General features: G+C 35.2%; 1 protein-coding gene across 11 annotated transcripts in view; it reads right to left on the bottom strand.

The window, feature by feature from the left end:
• LOC140626024 (uncharacterized) overlaps nucleotides 1-23,972 on the bottom strand; it is a 148,490-nt gene that overhangs the window by 70,058 nt on the left and 54,460 nt on the right. For 8 of the 11 annotated variants that reach the window (XR_012025264.1, XR_012025262.1, XR_012025263.1 and 5 more), the window contains exons 2-3: nucleotides 15,553-15,639; nucleotides 5,309-5,398 (exon numbers count right to left, since the gene is read on the bottom strand). Coding sequence is in view for 7 of the 11 variants with exons in the window: in XM_072813667.1 (XP_072669768.1) it covers nucleotides 5,309-5,398; nucleotides 15,553-15,639 (177 nt within the window). In the remaining 4 variants the exon portion in view is untranslated. The remainder of the gene's footprint in view (nucleotides 1-5,308; nucleotides 5,399-15,552; nucleotides 15,640-23,972) is intronic. The other 3 variants (XR_012025265.1, XM_072813665.1, XM_072813664.1) reach the window with 2 other exon arrangements.

The following is a 23,972-nucleotide window of genomic DNA, read 5'->3' as shown; positions in this document are numbered from 1 at the left end:
TCATATAAGCATGATTGATCATTAACTTCATTTATAGGCTTTCTCCCTTCTCAAGATAATTGAAGTAGAGAGAACAGGACTAAAAATACCTAGCTCCTAATCTTGGCTTGTTTTCTCCAGTGACCAACCATTATCTGGGACTCATCCAGAAACCCACCCAAAGTTTTCTCAGTAGAACAAAAAACATTCCTATCACCTAGGAAATTATAAGAGTTCAGAACCTCTCTGTCAGGACCTGGGCTGGGGTCATAGACCAAATATTAGAACAAAAAATGCCCCTAGTGCTGTTATCACTCAGGGTATTATAAGGGTTTGGAAGCTCTGTGTCAGGAACCTGGAATACAGATCAATATATGTTTTCTGTTCTCATAATTATCATCAAGTTCATATAAAATATATTCAAAGTATAATACCATATTTTAAATAACAAGTGAAAAATCATTTTTAAACTTGACACTTCTCCCCCTCACATTTTAGATTATTGATGTTACAGCTTGCAATTTTTTAATATTGTGTATTTAATAACAGCTTATTGTTATAGTTATTTTTGCTGCATTGGTTAAGCTACAGTGGTAAGTGACTTAATTCACAACACCATTACTATATTATAGAATCTAACTCTGCTTATATCTACCATTACCAAGTTTTACAAAATCTTACTGTGTTTTTACGATGTTAATTATCATCCTTTTACTACCACTTAAAAATTGACTTTTTGTGGGTGCCTGGGTGGCTCAATCAGTTGAGTATCTGCCTTTGGCTCAGGTCATGATCCTGGGGCCCCAAGATCAAGCCCCATATCATGCTCTCTCTGTCTCTCTCAATTTCTCTCTCTCTCTCTAAAATAAATAAAATCTTAAACCCTTCACTCTTGAAATTCTGATAATGCAGGTCTACAGGTGATAAACTCCCTCTGCTTTTGTTTGTTCATAGAAGGTTTTATCTCTCCTTTATTTCTGAAGGGCTGCTTCACCAGGCATAGAATTAACAGTCGACTATTATTTTTCCTTTCAATATTTTAAATATATCATTCCATTCCCTTCTGACCTGAAAAGTTTTGTTGAGAAATTCACCAGTGTCCTATGGGAATTCTTGTGTTTGCAACTTCTCTCTTTTGTTGCTTTCAGAATTGTCTTTGCCTCTTAACAATTTAATTATATTATGCCTCAGTGTAGCCCTAATCAGGCTCACCCTATTTGAAATCAGTTAAACCTCTTGGATTAGGATATTTATTCCTCCCAAATTTTGGGAGGTTTTCAAACATTATCGCTTTATTTTTTATATATATAAATTTATTTTTTATTGGTGTTCAATTTGCCAACATATAGAATAACACCCAGTGCTCATCCCATCAAGCACCCCCAGTGCCCACCACCCTGCCACCCCCACCCCCGGCCCACCTCCCCCTCCACCACCCCCAGCCCATCTCCCAGAGTTAGGAGTCTCCCATGATCAGGGAGGGACACAGAACATGGGAGACATTATTGCTTTAAAAATACTTTCTGGGATGCCTGGATGGCTCAGCAGTGGAGTGTCTGCCTTCAGCTCAGGGCGTGATCCTGGTGTCCCAGGATCAAGTCCTGCATCGGGCTCCCTGCATGGAGCCTACTTATCCCTCTGCCTATGTCTCTGCCTATCTCTCTCTGTGTCTCTCATTAATAAATAAATAAAATCTTAAAAAAATACTTTGTTCTTTCTTTTTTCCTTTGGAATTTTCATAATATGCATACTGTTTCTTTTCATTCTGTCTCATAAGTCCAATAGGCCTTTTTCATTCTTGTTGTTTTTGCTCCTATGATAATTTCAAATATTCTATCTTATAGATCATTGATTCTTCTACACAGACAAGCCTGTTTTGAAGTTCTCCATTGAATTCTTCAGTCAATGTACTTTTTAAGTCTAGGACCCCTGTTTTCTTTTTGTTCTTTTGTTTTTGGTAGTTTCCATTTCTTTGTTTAACTTATCATTTTCTCATGCATGATTTTCCTAATTTCATTTAGTTGTCTGTGTGCTCTTGTAGCTCACTAAATTTCTTTTAAAAGATTACTCTAAATTCTTTGACCATCTTATAGATCTTCATCTCAGTTATTGGAGTTTTATTAGTTTTCTTTGGTGGTGTCATGTTACCAGATTTTTTCATGATCTTTGATTCCTTATGATGGTGTCTACACATTTGAATAAGCAATCTCCTCTTTCAGAATTCACAGTTTTGCTTTCGTGGACAGTTCTGAGCAGTCATCTCAGTTTGGATTTCTGAATATGTCAGAAGATAACATCTTTGAGTGGGTGGAGCTTGCTAAATGGGTTTATTTTTGGATAGGGCCACTGCTTGAGTTGAGGTGAAGGGAGTCTGCCAGTGGCTAAGAAAAACTGAATAGAACTGCTGGCTTGGTGCCCTTCCCAAGCACGCTTTAGGATAGGCTTCACAGTTGCCTGGGTTTTTTTGGTCAGATTTACTAGATGGTAAGGACTGAGTACTAAACTCAGCATTGTGTGGGTCCATGAATGATCTTCCTTGCCCTTGTAGATCAGCAGGACAGGCCCCAGAGTCAGCATGGCCCATTGTTTGAAGCTCCTGAATCAGGAAAGACTGCACTGAATACCATGGCCAGATGGGGCCATTGGTTTTGCTCTCCAGACAGGGCTGTGAACTCTGTTCACAATGCCACAAGCAGGGCTCTTTGTTTCCTGTTTAAGTTCCCTGGTTGGGCAAGGTGAAGGCTATATTCAGTATAGGCAGGACTACTAAATAGTCTCCATGCTGGGGAGGAATGGAAAAACTGTAGGCCAGGCCAGAAAGACTCTTTATTTGTGGTCTTGACATCCCAAGTTCCCAGAGTGAACAGTGCCACTGGCTTTTCTCTGCAGACAATCAGATCTAAGTGCTGTTCTCTCTGCTTAAGCCTTGTTGAGCTACATAGCTTTCAGGTGATCTAGCCAAGCTTTCTGATCAGGAGGGATTAAGAGCTACACCAAACAGTGAAGTTGTTAATTAGCTTCCCTGTGTACATGAAGCTGGAGAACCAATTCCAAGCCTACAAAAGGTCTTTCTTCATGATCTTCACTCAAGACCTGCTCCCCCAAGTTCTCTGGCCAAATGAAGCCATGGGTTTTTGCTCTGTGGATGATTAGTCTGCATCGTAGAGTGATGCTGTGCTACATAGATTTCAGGTGTTCTGGCCAGAATTTCTTATCAGTCAGGACATTCTGAATTAGCTTCCCTGTCTAGGTGGAATGAGGGAACTCACTCCGAGTACCTTTCTGAGTGTTTCTGGTCAGGTAGGAACTGGAAACTAAACTCATTAGTAGGTGGGTTGTGGCTATGAATTAGCTTCCCTGACTGGATAGAGTAGAGGAATCACTCAAAGCCTGGAAAGGCTCTTTGTGGTCTTTACTTAGGCTGAACTATTTCTCAGGTTCCCTTGCTGCATGGTGCCAATGGCATTACACTACAGACAATTATCTCCACTTGCAATACTCTGTGCTCCAGTGTTGCTGAGCTATCTAGTTTTTAAGTGTTCTGAATAGCCTTTCTGGTCAGGTAGGGCTGGGAACTCCCAAAAAGTGACCCACAATGATGGGGGAGTTAAATGTCCACTCTAGGCTCTCTTCTCCCACTTGTAGGAACCATAAGCTCAATGGAGACTTCCCCGTGAGGTGCTGCATCAGCATGGGGTGGGGGAAATGTGGTCAGATAAGTAGCTGCTTATCTAGATCTTCTAATGGAATCTGTCTTGGTCTCCATGGTTCAAGGGATGCTTTGACCTCACCCCATGTTCTAAAATTTTCTTATTTGTGTCTTTTTCATTAATAGTTGTTTATTCTTCTTATAGGGGGAGGTGAAATCAGTAATGACCTATGTTGCCATGTTGGTACCATCACTATGAATAAGGTTTTTAGTTTGTTATAGACCATTTACTGATTTTTGCTTTCATTGTTTGTGCTTTGGGTATCATATTCAAGAAACCATTACCCAGACCAATGTCAAAGAACTTCTTCCAGGAATTTTACAGTATTAGGTCTGATGTTTTAGCCTTTAATCCATGAGTTAACTTATGTGAGTGGTGTAATTAGGTGTCCAATTTAATCTTTTTGCATATATTCTCTAGTTTTCCAAACATCATATGTTGAAGAGACTATCATTTGAATGTCCTTGGTTCCTTTGTCAAATATTAGTTGATTGTGAATGCATGGGTTTATTTCCAAGCTCTCCATTCTGTTCTATTGATTTATGTGTTGATTTTTATGCCAGTAACATACTGGCTTTTTTAAAAAAAATTGAAGTATAGTTGACATACAGTATTACATTAATTTCACATGTACAACATAGCGATTTAACATTTATATTATGAAACAATTGCCAGTTTAGTTATTATCTATTACCATACAAAATTATTACAATAATATTGACTATATGTCCATTGTACTTTACATCCCCAGGACTTATTTATTTTTATATCTACAATATTGTGCATCTTAATCCCCTTTACTTATCTTGCCCATACCACACCCCCACCCTCTGACAACCACAAGAGGTCTCTGTATTATGATACTGTTTCTGTTTTGTTCATTTGTTTTGGTTTTTAGATTTTATATACAAGGGAAATCTTATGGTCTTTGTCTTTCTCTGACTTATTTAGTATAACACACTATAGGTCCATCCATATGTGGCAAATGCCAACACTTCATTTTTGTGGCTGAGCAATATTCCATTTGGTGTGTATATATATATATATATACCACCTCTAATCATTCATCTGTCAATGGACATTTATGTTGCTTTTGTATCGTGGCTGTTGTAAATAATGCTTCAATAAACATATGGATGCACAGGTATTTTGGAACCAGGGCTTCCATTTTCCTTGGATAAATACCCAGAAGTGGAATTAACTCAGTCATTAGGTATTTCTATTTTTAATTTTTTGAAGAATTTTCACACAGTTTTCATAGGGACTGAACCAATTTATATTCCTATCAATAGTGCAATAGGGTTCACTTTTGTGTGCATCCTCAGAATTACTGGTTATTTCTTATGTATTTGATACTAGCTATTCTGAAAGCAGTGAGGATATTTCATTATTATTTTGATTTGCATTTCCTTGACAATTACAGATGTCAAGTATTTTTTCATGTGCCTATTGGCATATCCACATATCTTTGTAAAAAAATGTTTATTCATGTCCTCTGCTGATTTTAAAATCAGTTTATTTGTCTTTCGGTGGTATTGTGTGAATTCTTTATATATTTTGGAAATTCACCCCTTATCTGATATATCATTTGCAAATATCTTTTCCTGGATAGTACTTGCCTTTTCAATTTGTTGATGGTTTCCTTCACTGTGAAAAGACTTTTTTTTTTATGTAGTCTCAGTTGTTTATTTTTGCTTTTATTCCTTTGCCTGTAAAAAACATATTCAAAAAATATTGCTAAGATTTATGTTCAAGAATTTACAGCCTATATTTTCATGTAGGAATTTTATAAAATCTTAGTTAGTTCTTTAATCCATTTTGAGTTTATTTTTGTATATGGTATGAGAAAGTGATCTATTTTCATTTGTGGGCATATAACTGTCCAGGTTTCCTAACACCATTTATTGAAGAAACTGTATTTTGCCTATTGTATATTCTTGCCTTATTTGTCCTAGATTAAATCAACAGATATGTGAGTTTACTTCTGGGCTCTTTGTTTCACTGATCTGTGTGTCTATTTTTGTACCAGTACCATGCTGTTTTGAGTACTAAAACTGTAGTTTAGCTTGAGTTCTGTGATACTTCATTTATTTTTTTATTTCTCAAGATTACTTTGGTTATTCAGGCTCTTTTGTGTGTACATACAAAATTTGGAATATTCCAATTCTATGAAAAATGCTGTTGGGAAAAAATGCTATTGGTATTTGGATAGGAATTGGAATAGACAATGCAATATGGACAGAATAAGTATATTCTAATTCAGGTTCATGGTGTACCTCTCAATTTATTTATGTCATCTTCAATTTCATTCATGAGTGTTTTATCATTAATTTACAGGTCTCTCACTTACTGGTTAAATACTCCTACGTATTTTACTCTTAAAACAATGATAAATTGGATTGTTTCTTCATGTTAGTTTCTCCTAGTTTGTTATAGTATAAAAATATAACTGATTTCTGTATATTAACTTTGTATCTCCAACTTTACTAAATGCATTTTTTCTAATAAGTTTTTTTGTGTGTGTGTGAAGTCTTAGGGTTTTCTGTATGTGGAACTATGTAATCTGAAGATTGTGACAGATTTACTTCTTCCTTACTAATTTGGATGACTTTTATTTCTGTTTTTTGTCTGATGCTGTGACTAAGAGTTCCAATATTGTGTTGAGTAAAAGTGGTGATAATGGACATCCTTGTCTTGTTCCCATATTAAATAAAAAGCTTTTGGCTTTTCGCTATTGTCTGGTGTTATATTTCGGTTTGTTATATTGGCCTTTAACATTTTAAAGTATGTTTCCTCTGTACTCTTTTCACTGAGAGGTTGTTTTTGTTTGTTTTTCTACCATGAATAGATCTTGAATTTCGTCAAATGCTTTTGTTTCATCTGTTGATATGATCACATGGCTATTACCCTTCATTTTGTTAATGTGGTATATCATGTTGATTGATTTGATGATATTAAACCATCCTTGTATATCCCTGGAATAAATCCTACTTGATTACAGTAAATGACTGTTTTCAAGTATTGTTGAACTCAGTTTGCTAATTTTTGCATGTATGTTTATCAGAAATATTGGTCTGTAATTTTCTTGCTTTTTTTTGGTAATGTGCTTTTCTGGTTTTGGTATCAGGATAATGCTAGCCTTGTAGAATGAATTTTGGGAGTATTCCTTCACCTATTTTTTTTGAAAAGTTTGAGAAGAATAATTATTTATTCTTGCCTAAATATTTGGTAGAATACACCAAAATCTATTACTCTGGAGTTTTCTTTGTTCAAAGATTTTTGATTACTGATTCAGCTTTGTTACAAGAAATCAATCTGCTCATATTTTTTATTTCTTCCTGATTCAGTTTGTAATATTGTATGTTTCTAGGAATATATTGATTTCTTCTAGGTTATCCAATTTGTTAGCATATAATTTCTTGAATGATATCTCATAAAGCTTTGTATTTCTTTCTCTTATTTTCTATTTTTTATTTTTAAATATTTTATTTATTTATTCATGACACACACACACACACACACACACACACACACACACACACAGAAAGAGGCAGAGACACAGGCAGAGGGAGAAGCAGGGTCCATGCCGGGAGCCCAAAGTGGGACTTGATCCCGAGTCTCCAGGATCACACCCTGGGCTGAAGGCGGTGCTAAACTGCCGAGCTACCCAAGCTATCCTCTTATTTTCTATTTTAATTCCAGTATAGTTAACATACAGTGTTATATTAATTTAAGGTATACAATATAGTGATTCAAAAATTCTATATGTTTCTCAATGCTGACCATGATAAGTGCATCCTCTAATCTCCATCACATATTTCACCCATTACCCCCACCACCACCTCCCTTCTGGTGACCATCAGTTTGTTCTCTGTAGTTCAGAGTCTGTTTCTTGGTTTGTCTCTTTTTTGTTGTTTGCTCAATTTTTTTGTTGTTTCTTAAATTCCACATATGAGTGAAGCCATATGGGATTTGTCTTTCTCTGACAGATTTATTTTGCTTAGCATTACACACTCTGGCTCCATCCATGTTGTTGAAAATGATAAGATTCATTCTTTTTTGACTAAATAACATGCCATTCTTTATAGGTACCATCTCTTTTTTATCTGTTCATCTATTGATGGACATGGGCTGTTTCAGTATTTTGGCTACTGTAAATAATACTGCTAAACGTAGGGGTGCATGTATCCCTTCAAATTAGTGTTTTTGTATTTTGGAGGTAAACTTCCAGTAGTACAATTATTGAATTATACGGTAGTTCTATTTCTAACTTCTTAAAAAAATTACATACTGTTGTCAGAGTGGTTAGACCAATTTGTATTCCCACTAACAGTGCACAGAGGTTTCTCTTTCTCCACATTCTCACCAAAAGTCATTTCTTTTTTTTTGTATATTTTTATTGGATTTTGATTTGCCAATATATAGTATAACACCCAGTACTCATCTCATCAAGTGCCCCCCTCAGTGCCCATCACCCAGTTACCCCATCCCCCCACCCACCCACCTCCCCTTCTACTACCTCTTGTTCATTTCCCAGAGTTAGGAATCACTCATGTTCTGTCACCCTCTCTGATATTTCCCACTCATTATCTCTCCTTTCCCCTTTAATCCCTTTCACTATTTTTTATATTCCCTGAATGAATGAAACCTCTCTGATTGACTTAGTTCATTCAGCATAATACCATCCAGTTCTACCCACTTTGAAGCAAATGGTGAGTATCCGTCCTTTCTTATGTGTGAGTAATATTCCATTGTATATATAAACCACATATTTATACATTTATCTTTCAATGGACATTGAGGCTCCTTCCACAGTTGGGCTATTGTGGACATTGCTGCTATAAACATCGAGGTGAAGGTGTCCCGGCGTTTCACTGCATCTGTATCTTTGGGGTAAATCCCCAGCAGTGCAATTGCTGGGTCATAGGGTAACTCTATTTTTAACTCTTTGAAGAACCTCCACACAGTTTTCCAGAGTGGCTACACCATTTCACATTCCCACCAGCAGTGCAAGAGGGTTCCCCTTCTCCACATCCTCTCCAACATTTGTGGTTTCCTGCCTTCTTAATTTTCCCCATTCTCACTGGTGTGAGGTGGTATCTCATTGTGGTTTTGATTCGTATTTCCCTAATGGCAAGTGATGTGGAGCATTTCCTCATGTGCTTGTTGGCCATGTCTATGTCTTCCTCTGTGAGATTTCTGTTCATGCCTTCTGTCCATTTCATGACTGGATTGTTTCTTGGGTGCTGAGTTTAATATGTTCTTTATAGATCTTGGATACTAGCCCTTTATCTGATACATCATTTGCAAATATCTTCTCCCCTTGTAGGTTGTCTTTTAGTTTTGTTGACTGTTTCTTTTGCTGTGCAGAAGCTTTTTATCTTTTTTTTTCTTCTTCTTCCACATTGTTGTTTTATTTATTTATTTTTATTGGTGTTCAATTTACTAACATACAGAATAACCCCCAGTGATCGTCTTGATGAAGTCCCAATAATTCATTTTTGCTTTTGTTTCCCTTGCCTTCATAGATGTATCTTGCAAGAAGTTGTTGTGGCCAAGTTCAAAAAGGGTGTTGCCTGTGTTCTCCTCTAGGATTCTGATGGATTCTTGTCTCACATTAAGATCTTTCCACCATTTTGAGTTTATCTTTGTGTCTGGTGTAAGAGAATGGTCTAGTTTCATTCATCTGCATGCAGATGTCCAATTTTCCCAGCACCATTTATTGAAGATACTGTTCTTTGTCCAGTGGATAAAGAACACTTTATGTTCTTTCCTGCTTTGTCAAATATTAGTTGACCATACAGTTGAGGGTCATTTCTGGGTTCTCTATTCTGTTCCATTGATCTATGTGTCTGTTTTTCATGCCAGTACCACACTGCCTTGATGATCACAGCTTTGTAGTCCAACTTGAAATCCGGCATTTTGATGCCCCCGACTCTGGTTTTCTTTTTCAATATTTCCCTAGCTATTCAGGGTCTTTTCTGATTCCACACAAATCTTAAGATTATTTGTTCCAATTCTCTGAAGAAAGTCCATGATATTGTGATAGGGGTTGCATTAAATGTGTAAACTGAAAAACAAAAAACAAAAAAACCATGTAAACTGTCCCAGATAGATAGCATTGACATTTTCACAATATTAATTCTTCCAGTCCATGAGCACGGAATATTTTTCCATCTCTTTGTGTCTTCCTCATTTCCTTTAGAAGTGTCCTGTAGTTTTTAGGGTATAGATCCTTTATCTCTTTAGTTAGGTTTATTCCTAGGTATCTCAAGCTTTTGGGTGCAATTGTAAATGGGATTGACTCCTTAATTTCTCTTTCTTCAGTCTCTTTGTTAGTGTATAGAAATGCCACTGATTTTTGGGTATTGATTTTGTATCCTGCCACACTGCGGAATTGCTGCATGAGTTCTAACAATCTTGGGGTGGAGTCTTTTGGGTTTTCTATGTACAGTATCATGTCATCTGCAAAGAGGGAGAGTTTGACTTCTTCTTTGTCAATTTGAATGCCTCTTATTTCTTTTTGTTGCCTGATTGCTGAGGCTAGGACTTCTAGTACTATGCTGAATAGCAGTGGTGAGAGTGGACATCCCTGTTGTATTCCTTATCTTAGGGGAAAGACCCTCAGTATTTCCCCACTGAGAATGATATTTGCGGTGGGCTTTTCGTAGATGACTTTTAAGATGCTGAGGAATGTTCCCTCTATCCCTACACTCTGAAGAGTTTTGATCAGGAATGGATGCTGTATTTTGTCAAATGCTTTCTCTGAATCTATTGAGAGGATCATATCATTCTTGTTTTTTCTCTTGTTGATATGATCTATCACGTTGATTGTTTTATGAGTGTTGAACCAGCCTTGCATCCTGGGGATAAATCCCACTTGGTCATGGTGAGTAATCTTATTAATGTACTGTTGGATCCTCTTGGCTAGTATCTTGTTGAGAATTTTTGCATCTTTGTTCATCAGGGATATTGGTCTATAATTCCCCTTTTTGGTGGGGTCTTTGGTTTTGGAATTAAGGTGATGCTGGTCTCATAAAACGAGTTTGGAAGTATTCCATTCCTTTCTATCTTTTGGAACCAGCTTTAGTAGAATAGGTATTGTTTCTTCTTTAAACTTTTGATAGAATTCCCTTGGGAAGTCATCTGGCCCTGGACTTTTGTGTCTTGGGAGGTTTTTGATGACTGCTTCAATTTCCTCCCTGGTAATTGGCCTGTTCAGGTTTTCTATTTCTTCCTGTTCCAGTTTTGGTAGTTTGTGGTTTTCCAGGAATGTGCCCATTTCTTCTATATTGCCTAATTTATTGGTGTATAGCTGCTCATAATACGTTTTTATAATCATTTGTATTTCCTCGGTATCAGTTGTGATCTCTCCTTTTTCATTCGTAATTTTATTAATTTGAGTCTTTCTTCTTTTTAATAAAGAAATAAATACCTGATAAATAACTGATTTGTGACCCAGTATGTGGTCTATTCTGGAGAAAGTTCCATGCAGACTTGAGAAGAATGTGTATTCAGTTGCGTTCAGATGGACAGTTCTGCATATATCTGTGAAATCCATCTGATCCAATGTATCATTTAAAGCTCTTGTTTCTTTGGTAATATTGTGCTTAGAATATATGTCATTTGCAGAAAGTGCCGTGTCGAAGTCTCCTACTATTAGTGTATTATTATCTAAGTATCTCTTTACTTTGATTATTAATTGATTGATATACTTGGCAGCTCCCACATTAGGGGCATAAATATTCATGATTGTTAGGTCCCCTTGTTGGATAGACCCTTTAAGTATGATATACTGTCCTTCTTCATCTCTTACTACAGTCTTTGGGATAAACTCTAATTTATCTGATATGAGGATTGCTACCCCAGCTTGCTTTCATTTTCAGGCTGTAGGTGTCCTTAGGTCTAAAATGAGTCTCTTGTAGACAGCAAATAGATGGGTCTTGCTTTTTTATCCAGTCTGAAACCCTGCGTCTTTTGATGGGATCATTTAGCCTATTCACATTCAGAGTAACTATTAAAAGATATGAATTTAGTGTCATCATAATACCTATTCAGTCCCTGTTTTTGTGGATTACTTCTTTGGGCTTCCTCTTTCTTTTACAGGGTCCCCCTTAATATTTCTTGCAGAGCTGGTTTGGAGGTCACATATTCTTTCAGTTTCTGCCTATCTTGGAAGCTCTTTATCTCTCCTCATATTCTGAATGAGAGCCTTGCTAGATAGAGTATTCTTAGCTGCATGTTCTTCTCATTTAGGACCCTGAATATATCCTGCCAACCCTTTCTGGCCTGCCAGGTCTCTGTGGAGAGGTCTTCTGTTAATCTAATATTTCTCTCCATATAAGTTAGGGATCTCTTGTCTCTTGTTACTTTAAGGATTTTCTCTTTATCTTTGAAATTTGCAAGTTTTACTATTAAATGTTGAGGTATTTGTCGGTTTTTATTGATTTTGGTGGGGGGAACCTCTCTATCTCCTGGATCTGAATGCCTGTTTCCATCCCCAAATTAGGGAAGTTCTCAGCTATGATTTGTTCAAATCACGCTTTCTGGTCCTCTCTCCCTCTCAGCACCCTCTGGAACCCCAATTATATGCAGATTTTCCCTTCTGAGACTATTATTTATTTCCCTTAACCTTTCCTCATGGTCTTTTAATTGTTTTTCTCTTTTTTCCTCAGCTTCCTTCCTTGCCATCAACTTGTCTTATATGTCACTCACTTTCTTCTACCTCATTAACCCTCATCATTAGGACCTCCAGTTTGGGTTGCATCTCATTTAACTGATTTTTTATTTCAGCCTGATTAGATTTAAATTCTGCAGTCATAAAGTCTCTTGAATCCTTTATGCTTTTTTCCAGAGCCACGAGTAGCTTTATAATTGTGCTTCTGAATTGGCTTTCTGACATCGAATTGTAATCCAAATTCTGTAGCTCTGTGGGAGAGAGGACTATTTCTGATTCTTTCTTTTGTGGTGAGTTCTTCCTTCTAGTCATTTTGCTCAGTGCAGAGTGGCTGTATGAGTGGGCTGAGTCAAGAATATCAACCATGACCTAAGTAAATTTCACCCTAGGTGATTCTGATGAGGTCAGAGACCAGAAATTGAAAACAAAGATCAGAATGAGATAAAACAAAAGGACCACTAAAGTGAAAATAAAATTTTAAAACAAAGTAGAAAACAATAAAAGGTCACGAATCCCAAAAAAGTAGGGAAAAAAAAAGAAAAGAGAGAGAAAAAAAGCAAAATAAAGAGAATAAAAGAGAAGAAAAAAAGAGAGGAGGACTAAGAGATGTGGTGGTGATGAAGCTGTAGTGGAGGGAGAATATAGTCTACCTAACAATAGTTTATTTGTGCTTTTGTTTTTCTTGCCTTGGGAGACATAGCTAGAAAAATATTGCAACAACCTATGTGAGAGATATTACTGTCTACACTCTCCTCTGGGATTCTTATGGTTTCAGGTCTCACTTTCAAGTCTTTAATTCACTTTTGAGTGTATTTCTGTGTATGATGTAAGAAAGCTGTCCAGTTTCATTCTTTTGCATGTTGCTATACAGTTTTCCTGTTGGATATTGAAGAGACTATATTTTTCCCATTGGATATTCTTTCCTACTTTGTCAAAAATTAATTGGCCATATAATTTTGAGTTTATGCCTGGGTTTCTAATTCTGCTCCATTGATCAGTGTCTGTTTTTGTGCCAGTACCATATTGTCTTGATCACTACAGCTTTGTGCTGTAACTTGAAGTCTGGAATTATAATACTTGCGGTTATGCTTTTCTTTTTCTTTTTTTAAAGATTTTATTTATTTATTCATGAGAGACACAGAGAGAGAGGCAGAGACACAGGCAGAGGGAGAAGCAGGCTCCATGCAAGGATCCCAGTGTGGGACTCAAACCCAGGAATCTGGGATCAGGCCCTGAGCCAAAGACAGGCGCTTAACTGCTGAGCCACTCAGGTGTCCCTGCTCTTCTTTTTCAGAATTGTTTTGGCTATTCAGGATTTTTTATAGTTCCATATAAAATTTAGGGTTGTTTGCCCTAGTTGTGTGAAAAATGCTGTTGGTATTTTGACAGACAATTTATTAAATCTGTAGATTGATTTGGGTAGGATAGACATTTTAACAATACAATCCATGAGCATGGAATGTCTTTCTATATCTTTGTGTTATCTTTAATTTCTTTCATCAGTGTTTTATAGTTTTCAGAATGCAGGTCTTTCACTTCTTTGGTTAGGTTTATTACTAGATATCTTATTATTTTGGGTGTAATTGTAAATGATATTTTTAAAAATTTCTTTTGCTGTTTAATTATTAGTGTGTAGAAACATAACAGATTTACGCATGTTGATTTTGTATCCCATGATTTTACTAAATTTATTTTTGTCAGTTCTAATAGTTTTTTGGTGGATTCTTTAGAATTTATACAAGTATGTCATCTGCCAGTAGTGAAAGTTTTACTTCTTCCTTACGAATTTGGATTCCTTTTATTTCTTTTGTTGTCTAATTGCTATGACTAGGACTTCCAGTACTATGTTGAATAAAAATGATGAGAATGGACATCTTTGTATTGTTCCTAACCTTATGGGAGAAGATTTCAAGTTTTTCCCCATTAAGTATGATGTTTGTTATGAGTTTTTCATATGTGGTTTTTATTACGTTGAGGTTACCTCTAAGCCTACTTGTTGAGGGTTTTTATCAGGAATGGATGTTGTACTTCATCAAATACTTTTTCTGTGTCTATTTAAATGATCCTACAATTTTTGTCTTTTATTGGTGTGATATATAATGTTGATTGACTGGCAAATATTATCTTTTTGATGGCAGCCATTCTAAGAAGTAAGCAGATATCTCGTTGTGATTTTGATTTGCAAATCCCTAAGAAGTGATGCTAAGGTAACTGTTCCAGTACCTGTTGGCTGAGAAAACAAGTCTAATTAGTTCCTCTGCCTAATTTTTCAATTGGATTTTTTTGTCATAAGTATATGACTTCTTTATATATTTTGAATATTAGAGGGTGTCTGAGTGGCTCAGTTGGTTAAGCTTCTACCTTTGGCTCAGGTCGTGATCTCAGGGTCCTGGGATCAGGCTCCCTGCTCAGTGGTGAGTCTGCTTCTCCCTCTCCCTCTGCCCCTCACCTCCTTGTGCTCTAACTCTCTCTCTTTCAAATAATAAAATGAATAAAATAAAAATAAATAATCTTTTAAAAAATAAAATATATTTTGAATATTAACCCCTTATCACATGTATGATTTGTATATATTTCCTTCATCTAATAGGTTGCCCTTTCCTTTTTGAGGATGATTTCCATTGCTGTGCAGAAACTTTTCTAGTTTGATGTAGTCCCACTTGTGTATTTTTGCTTTTGATGCCTTTGATTTTAGTGTTCTAGAAGGAGTTTTAAGATTTCAAATCTTTTATTCAGGTCTTTAATTTTGAATTTATTTCTGTGCATAGTGATAGGCAGGTGTCTAATTTCATCCTTCAGCATATGGCTGTCCAGTTTTTCCAGCACCATCTACTTAAGAGATTATCCTCTATCATTGTTCTTGGCTTATTTGTCATCAATTAATTGACCATACATGAATGGATTCTTTATGGGTTGTTAATGTGTCTGATTCTATGTTTTGATAAGTATACTTCTGTAATATAGTCTGAAATCAGGAGGTGTGATGCTTCTACTTCTTTCTCAAGACTGCTCTGGCTGATAGTTGGGGTCTTTTGTAAATCTATACAAATTTAAGGATTGTTTTATTTCTGAGAAAAAGTTATTGGAATTTTGATAGAGATTGCATTGAATCTGTGGATGACTTTGGATTTTGTGGACATTTTAACAATATTAATTCTCCCAACCTATGAACACAGAATATCTTACCATTTATTTGTGTCTCCAATTCTTTTGTAATTAATGTCAGTTTTCATCTGTACAGATATTTCCTCTTTGGTTAAATGAGAAATATACCTGGAAATAAATTTATTTTAAATGAAATTTTTATTGAGATATAATTCACATATAACATTTTATTGCTTTCAGGTGTACAACATAATAATTCAATGTGTGTATACAGTGTGAAATAATAATCATAATAAATCTAGTTATTTATCAGTCTGCATAGCTATAACTCATTTTTCTTGTGATGAACGTTTAAGGTCTATCTTTTTACCATTCTGTATGTTATATATCCTGTTACTTCTTTTATAACTGGAAGTTTTTACCTTTTGAAATTCACCTATTATTCCCATTCCCAATCCCTGCCTCTAATAGCCACCAATTTGTTCTCTATATCTATGAGTTTATTTTTGTTTTTTTAAGAGTCCATATATTATGAGGTTATATGATATTTTTCTTTTTCTGTCTGAATTATTTCACTTAGCATAATGCCCTCAATATTCATTCATGTTGTTACAAATAAAGAGATTTCCTCCTTTATGTGATTGAATAATATTTTATGTGTGTATGTATATATGTATGTGTGTGAGTATGTATATGTATATATACATATGCACCGTTTCTTTTTTCCACTCATCTTTGGATAGACCTTGCTTTCTTGTCTTGAATATTGTTAGGTAATGCTGCAATCAACATGCAGCTGCATTTATCTTTCAGAGTTGGTGGGGTTTTTTTTATTTTTGTGGGTAAATACTCAGAACTGCTACATTACATAATTCTATTTCCTTAAGGAAACTTCATAACAATTTCCATAGTGGCTGCACTAATTTGTATTTCTACCAACAAGTCACAAGTGTTTCCTTCTTGCCACATTCCTGCCAACACTAGTTCTCTCGCATCTTTTTTTTTTTTTTAGATTTTATTTATTTATTCATGAGAGACACAAAAAAGAAGAGACACAGGCAGAGAGAGAGAAGCAGGCTCCATGCAGGGAGCCTGAGGTGGACTCGATCCCTGGTCTCCAGGATCACACCCTGGGCTGAAGGTGGCGCCAAAGCGCTGAGCCACCCAGGCTGCCCTCTCCTGTCTTTTTGATAATAGTCACTCTAACATGTATGAGGTGATATCTCATGTGGATTTGATTCACATTTCCCTGATAATGAGTGATATGAGCACATTTTAATGTACCCATTGGCCATTTGTATGTCTTCTTTGGGAAAATGCCTATTCAGTATCTCTGTCCATTTTTATTCAGATTGTGTTTTTGCTATTGCGTTGCATGTGTTTTGTTTTTTGTCCTTTTAGATATTAACTCTTTATAGGATATGTTGTTTGCAAACATTTTCTCCAATTGTATGTTGCCTTTTCATGTTTTTGATTATTTCTTTTACTGTGCAAATTTTTTAGTTTGACATAGCCCCAATTTATTTTTGTTTTTGTTGTCTTGCTTGTTGTTGTCAATCAAATAATCATTACCAAAGCCGATGTCAAGATTACCCCCCTAAAACTTTTATGAGTATTTTGGTTTCAGACCTTATATTCAATCTTTAATAGATTTTGAGTTAATTTTTGTGTATAATATGTAACAGCCATTCTTTCCCAAGTGTCTGTTGAGTTATCCCAGCACCATTTATTGAAGAGACTGTCACTTCCCCCATTGTATATTCTTGACCTTCTGTCTTAAGTTTGTTGACTCTGTATGAGTATGTTTATTTTAGGGACTCTCTATTCTGTCTCATTAATTTATGCATCTATTTTTATGCCAATACCATTTTCTTTTGATAAATACAGTTCTGTAATATAGTTTGAAATCAGGAAGTGTGCTGCCTCTAGCAGCACACTTGTTCTTAAGGTTGCTTTGGCTACTTGGGTTCTTTTTTTGCTCCATTCAAATGTTATGACTGTTCTATTTCTGTGAGAAATGCCACTGACACATTGATAGGGATTGCACTGAATCTGTGCATTGTTTTCAATAATATGCACATTTTCACAATCTTTTAACAGGTGAGCATAGAATATCTTTCCATTTATTTGTGTCATCTTCGGTTTCATTAATGTCTTTAAAAAAATATTTTATTTATTTATTTGAGAGAGAGCACGAGCAGGGGGAGAGGCAGAAGGAGAAGCAGCAGGAGCCTGATGCAGGCTCCCTCCCAGGACCCTGGGATCATGACCTGAGCTAAAGGCAGGTGATTAACTGACTGAGCCACCCAGGGGCCCCTCATTAATGTCTTTTAGTAGCCCGTGGACTTGTTTTTCACCTCAGTTAAATTTATTACTAGTATTTTACCTTGGATGCAATTGTAAAGGAGAAAGTTTTCATAAATGTATTCCCTGGTCATTCATTATTATTGTATAGAAATGCCTTTTTTTGCATATTCTGTAACCTGCAACTCTACTAAATTTCTTAGTTCTAACAGGGTTTTGGGGTGTGTATTTGGATTCATATATGATATCATGTCACTTACAAACTTTAATAGTTTTACTAATTTAGTATCTTGTATTTCCTAACTCTTTGTTGCACCTAGGCCTTCTAGTATTATGTTGAATAACTATGGTGAGAGTGGACATTTTTGTCTTGTTCCTAGGAACTCATGATTTTGTTTTTTCCACCAATAAGCATGATGTTAGCTGTAGGTTTTTCACGTATAACCTTTATTATGTTGATATAAAGCCAACTTGTTGAGGGTTGTTATCAGGAATGGATGTTGTATTTGTCTCATGCTTTTTCTGTACCTATTGAGATAATCAAATGGATTTTATTCTTCTTGTTAGTGTGATGTATCACATTAATTTACGGATATTGACCCATCCTTACATCACTGAAATAAAACACACTCAATTGTGGTGAATAATTTTTCTAATGTATTGTTTAATTTGGTTGACTAATATTTTATTGAGAATTTTTGTACCTATGTTTTCTCGGGATTTTGGTCTACAATTTTCTTCTTCCTTGTCTGATTTTGATATCAAAATAATGCTGATGTCATAAAATAAGTTTGGAAGTGTTTCTTCCTCCTCAATTTTTTTGAAAAGTTTCAAAACAGTTGACATTAGTTTTTTGTTTTGTTTTGTCTTTTATAAATGGTGGAATTCACCAGTAAAACCATCTGTTCCCGGACTATTTTTTGTTGAGAGGTATTTGACTACCAGTTTAATCCCCTTAGTAGTGGTTAATCTGTTCAAATTTTCTATTTCTTCATAATTTAGTCTTGGTAGGTTGCATGTCTCCAGGAATTTGTTTCATTTAGGTTGTCCAATTTGTTAGCATATGATTGTTGGTAGTAGTGCCAAGGCTTTTTAAAATCATGAGTAGATATTGAATATTTTAAATTGCATTTTATGCATCTGTTAAAATGATCACTACAATTTTCCTTCTTTAGTCTATAAGCATATTAATCATACTGGCTAATTTCTGAATACTAGACCATGCTGGCATTCTCAAACCAATAAGAGCAAGATTTATTATCCTTTTCCTATATTGCCCAATTTACTTTGATAATACTTTGTTTAGAAATTTTGAGATTCAACCATTGTTTTTCTTAAAATATTTGTCACATTTTGGCATCAAGAGTATTTAGGTATTGGGAATTTTCTTTTTAAATTTCCAATTTTCTGAAAGAGTTGTTCAATTTAGCATTAATTCTGTCTTAAATGTTTGTAAGAACTCATGAGTGAGAAGTCTGAGCCTAAAGTTTTCTCTATAGGAAGGTTGTTAATTACTAATTCACTTTATTTAAATTATTCTGATTTTTCTTTTTTTTAATTTGCTTTTTTAAATTTATTTTTTGTACATTATTTTATTGGAGTTCAATTTGCCAGCATATAGTATAACATCCAGTGCTCATCCAGTCAAGTGCCTCCCTCAGTGCCTGTTACCCAGTCACCCCATCCCCCCTCCCGCCTCCCCTTCCACTACCCCTTGTTTGTTTCCCAGAGTTAGGAGTCTCATGTTGTTTTGTCACCCTCTCTGATATTTCCCACTACTTTTCTCTCCTTTCTGCTTTAATCCCTTTCACTATTTTTTATATTCCCCAAATGAATGAAACCATATAATGTTTGACCTTCTCTGATTAACTTACTTCACTCAGCATAATACCCTCCAGTTCTATCCACATTGAAGCAAATGGTGGGTATTCGTTGTTTTTAAAGGCTGAGTAATATTCCATTGTATATATAGACCACATCTTCTGAGTTTTCTATTTCTTCTTGTATCAGTTAATGTCAGTCACCACTGACATTTTAGAGGAATGTATCAATTTCATCTAATTCATCATACTTATGATACCTAAAATGTTTATGGCAGGAACTGTAGAGTTGTCTCCTTTTATAATATGAATATTAGTTATTTGTGTTTCTACCTGTTTTGTTTCAATTGTCTATTTTAGATTTTATTAACTTTATTAGTCCTTTCTAAGAACCTACATTTAGTTTTATTGATCATCTTCCTTGAGTATTCTGTTTATTCTCTTACTTCTGCTATTTCCTTCTTTCTAATCTTTGGTGAAGTTTAACTACTTTTTCTTATTCTAACTTGCTTAGATAGATGCTTAGCTCATTCATTTTCAGATCGTGTTGTTTAGAAACATAAATTTAAGGTTGTAAACTATACTCTGTGCATGGCTGTAACCGTTATTTCACTGATCTGTCTTATTAGTGGTGGTAGTATCTTTGTGTCTTTGTATGTATAAACCTATATTTCTTCAGGTAAAAATCCAGCAGTGGAGTTACCAGATTGTATGCTATTTCTATTTTTAATTTTTTGAGGAACCTCAATATCCTAATCCACATTGGCTGTACTAATACACATTCTCACTGAGAGTACATGAAGATTCCCTTTCTCAGCCTTCTCACCAATAAGTATTTCTTCTTTTTTTGATACTAACCATTCTGACTGGGAGAGGTGATAGGTCAGTGTGGTTTTGATTTGCATTTTCCTGATGATTAATGATGTTGAGCATTTTCTCATGTCTGTTGGCCATCTGTATGTTGTCTTTGGAAAAATGTCTATTCAGGTCCTCTGCTCATTTTCATTGGATTATGTGTCTTTTTGGTGTTGAGAAGTATGACTTGACTTTATATATTTTGGAGATTAACTACTCATCAAATAGATCACTTACACAAAAATTCTCCTATTCAATAGGTTGCCTTTTTGTTTTATTGATGGTTGCTTTAACTGTGTCTTTTTTCCTACATTTTGGCTTCCTTTGTCTTAGATTTGGTGACAGATAAAAGTGTCTGGTTTATTTCTGGGCTCTCTATTTAATTCCATTGATTTATGTGTCAGTTCTGTGCCAATTTCATCCTTTTTGTTTAGTTTGAAATCTATTATTGTGCTACCTATAGCTTTGGGACTTTTTATTTTCAAGATGGCTATGGCTATTCAGGATTTTTTGTGGCTCCACAGAATTTGGGGGATTATTCTATCTCTATAAAGTGCTGTCAGGATTTTGATAAGGATCATGTTAAATCCGTAGATTGCTTAGTGTAATATGGAAATGTTCACAATATTCTTCTAATCAATGATTGCAAAATATCTTTCCATTTATTTGTTTCATCTTCAGTTTCTTTCATTAATGTCTTTTAGTAGTCAGTATAAGGGTTTTTCACTTCCTTGGTTAAATTTATTACTAGTATTCTTTATGATGCAGTTGTAAATGAGATTTTTGAATTTTTCTCTTTGATCTTTATTATTATTGTATAGAAATGCAACTTTTTGTATATTGATTTTTTTTTATCCTACAACTGTACTGGATTCATTTATTAATCCAAAAAATTTTTGGTGGTTTCTTTAGTGTCTGTATATAATATCATGTCATTTACAAATTGTGACAGATTTACTTCTTCCTTACTAATTTGGATGTCTTTTTTCTTGTTTGATTACTGCAGGAAGGATTTCCAGTACTATTTAATAAAAGTGGTGAGAGTTAACATCCGTGTCTTGTTCTTGATCTCAGAGGGAAAGCCTTTGTTTTTCACCATTGAGTATGATGTTAGCGGTGGGTTTTTCATTTATAGCCTTTATTATGTTGATGTGCATATCAACTGTAAAGCCATCTTATTGAGAGTTTTTACAGGAACGGATATTCTATTTTGTTTAATACATTTTCTGCACCTACCAAGATGATCATATGACTTTTATCCTTCCTCTTGTTAATGTGATGCATGACGTTCATTGACTTGTAGATACTGAGCTATCCTGGCATCACTGGAATAAAACATACTTGATTGTAGTGAATAATTTTTCTGATGTTAAATTTGGTTTGCTAATACTTTATTGAGAATTTTTACATCTATGTTTACCTGGATATTGACCTATAGGTTTGTTTTTGTTTGTTTTAGTGTTTTTGTGTGAGGCTAGCATCACAGAATGAGTTTAAATTTTTTTCTTCCTATTCTATTTTTTTAGAATAGCTTAAGAGTAGGTATTCTATAAATGTTTGTTGAATTCCTGTGAACCCATCTGATGCTGCACTTTATTTTGTTGGGAGTTTTTTGATTACCAACTCAATTTCCTTACCATTAATTGATCTATTCACATTTTCAATCTCTTCCTGATTCAGTTTTGAAATATTGTGTATTTCTAGGAATTTATCCATTTGTAGGTTGTCCAATTCATTGGCATATATTTTTACACTATTAAGACACTTTACATTTCTGTTAGTCATTATTTCTCCTTTTAACTTATGATTTTATTGACTTCTTAAACAAACTGGCTCTTGGTTTGATTCATCTTTTGTGTTATTTCCTTTCTTTTAACTTTCAGTTTTGTTTACTCTGTTTTTATAGTTTCCTTAGATGTAAGTTTAGATTGTTTATTTGAAACTTTTCTGGTTTCTAAAAGTAGGCCTGTATCAGTATAAATTTCCCTCTTAGAATTGCTTCTGCTGGGTTTCCCATTGCTGTGTTTTGAGCGACTATGTTTCTATTTTCATTTGTCTCCATGTATTTTGTATTTGTCCCTTGATTTTATCATTGACTCACTTTTTTTAGTAACATGTTTTTACCCTCCACATTTTTTTTGTGTTTCCAACTTTTTTCGTTTTTTTTTTTTTTAATATTTGTTTATTTTAGAGAGAGAAGGCATGCTTGCAAAAGAAGGGGCAGAGGGAGAGAAGCAGAGTCTCCACTGAGCACAGAACCTGACACTGGGCTCAGTCTCACAACCCTGAGATCATGACCTGACCCAGAATTAAGAGTCAGATGCTAGGGCAGCCCGGGTGGCTCAGTGGTTTAGTGCCGCCTGCAGCCCAGGGTGTGATCCGGGAGACCCGGAATGGAGTCCCACGTCGGTCTCCCTGCATGGAGCCTGCTTCTCCCTCTGCCTGTGTCTCTGCCTCTCTTTCTCTGTGTGTGTCTCACGCATAAATAAATAAAATCTTAAAAAAAAAAAGAGTCAGATGCTAACCAACTGAGCTACCCAGGTACCCATCAAGTTTTTTCTTGTAATTAATTTCTAGTTTCATTCTGGTTTGGTCAGAAAATTATAGGACTGCAAAGTTCTTAAATTTATTGAGACTTGTTTTACTTCCTAACATGTGATCTATCCTGGAGAATGTTCTATGTGTACTTGAAAAGAAAGTGTATTCTGCTACTTTGGAGTGGAATGTTCTATATATGTTAAGCTTCTCTGGTCTAAGGTGTCATTCAAAGTCAATTTCCTCATTAATTTTTTTGTCTGGATTATCTATCCATTGATGTGAGTGAAGTCTGAAAGTTCCCTACTATTATATTATTATCAAGTTCTCCCTTCAGGTCTGTTAATTTTTACTTTGTTATATTTGCATGCCTCTAAATTGGGTGCATAGATATTTACAATTGTTGTATTATCTTGTTGGATTGATCTCTTTATCACTATGTAGTACTTTTCTTTGTTTCTTGCTACATTTTCTTTAAAGTCTATTTTTTCTAAATAATTGTAATTATTCTCTGTTCTATTCTTCTTTTGTTTCTCTTATACTTATGGTTTGATTTTTTTTATTTAGTGTTATGCTTGAATTCCTTCCTTTTCCTTTTTGTGTACCTGTTTTAGATTTATGGTTAGATTATGGCTACATTGATTCTATATACAACATGTGTATAGCAGTCCACATTAATTGTTGATAGTCACTTAAACTCCAACACATTCTAAAAGTATAAATTTTGACCCCCTTTCCATGTTTTATATATATAGTATCATATTTGCATTTTTAATTTATGTATCCCTTTAATAATTTTATTATACATTGCAATGGATGGAGATGGCTGTCCTCTGTTCACTTTGGGAGAGGTGGACCCCAGGAGTGCAGGTCCAGTAGCTTAGGGCCCTCCATTCAAGGGCACCAAAGCGGACAAAGTCAGCTATCCTCTATCCCCTTTGGGAGAGGCAGACCCTGGGAGGGGACAGGACAGAGAGAACTCTACTT

This window comes from Canis lupus, chromosome 37 (assembly GCF_048164855.1).
Source record: "Canis lupus baileyi chromosome 37, mCanLup2.hap1, whole genome shotgun sequence".
NCBI lineage: Eukaryota > Metazoa > Chordata > Mammalia > Carnivora > Canidae > Canis > Canis lupus.
The sequence above is the reverse complement of the archived record's forward strand: the minus strand, read 5'-3'. Positions and strand labels throughout refer to the sequence as shown.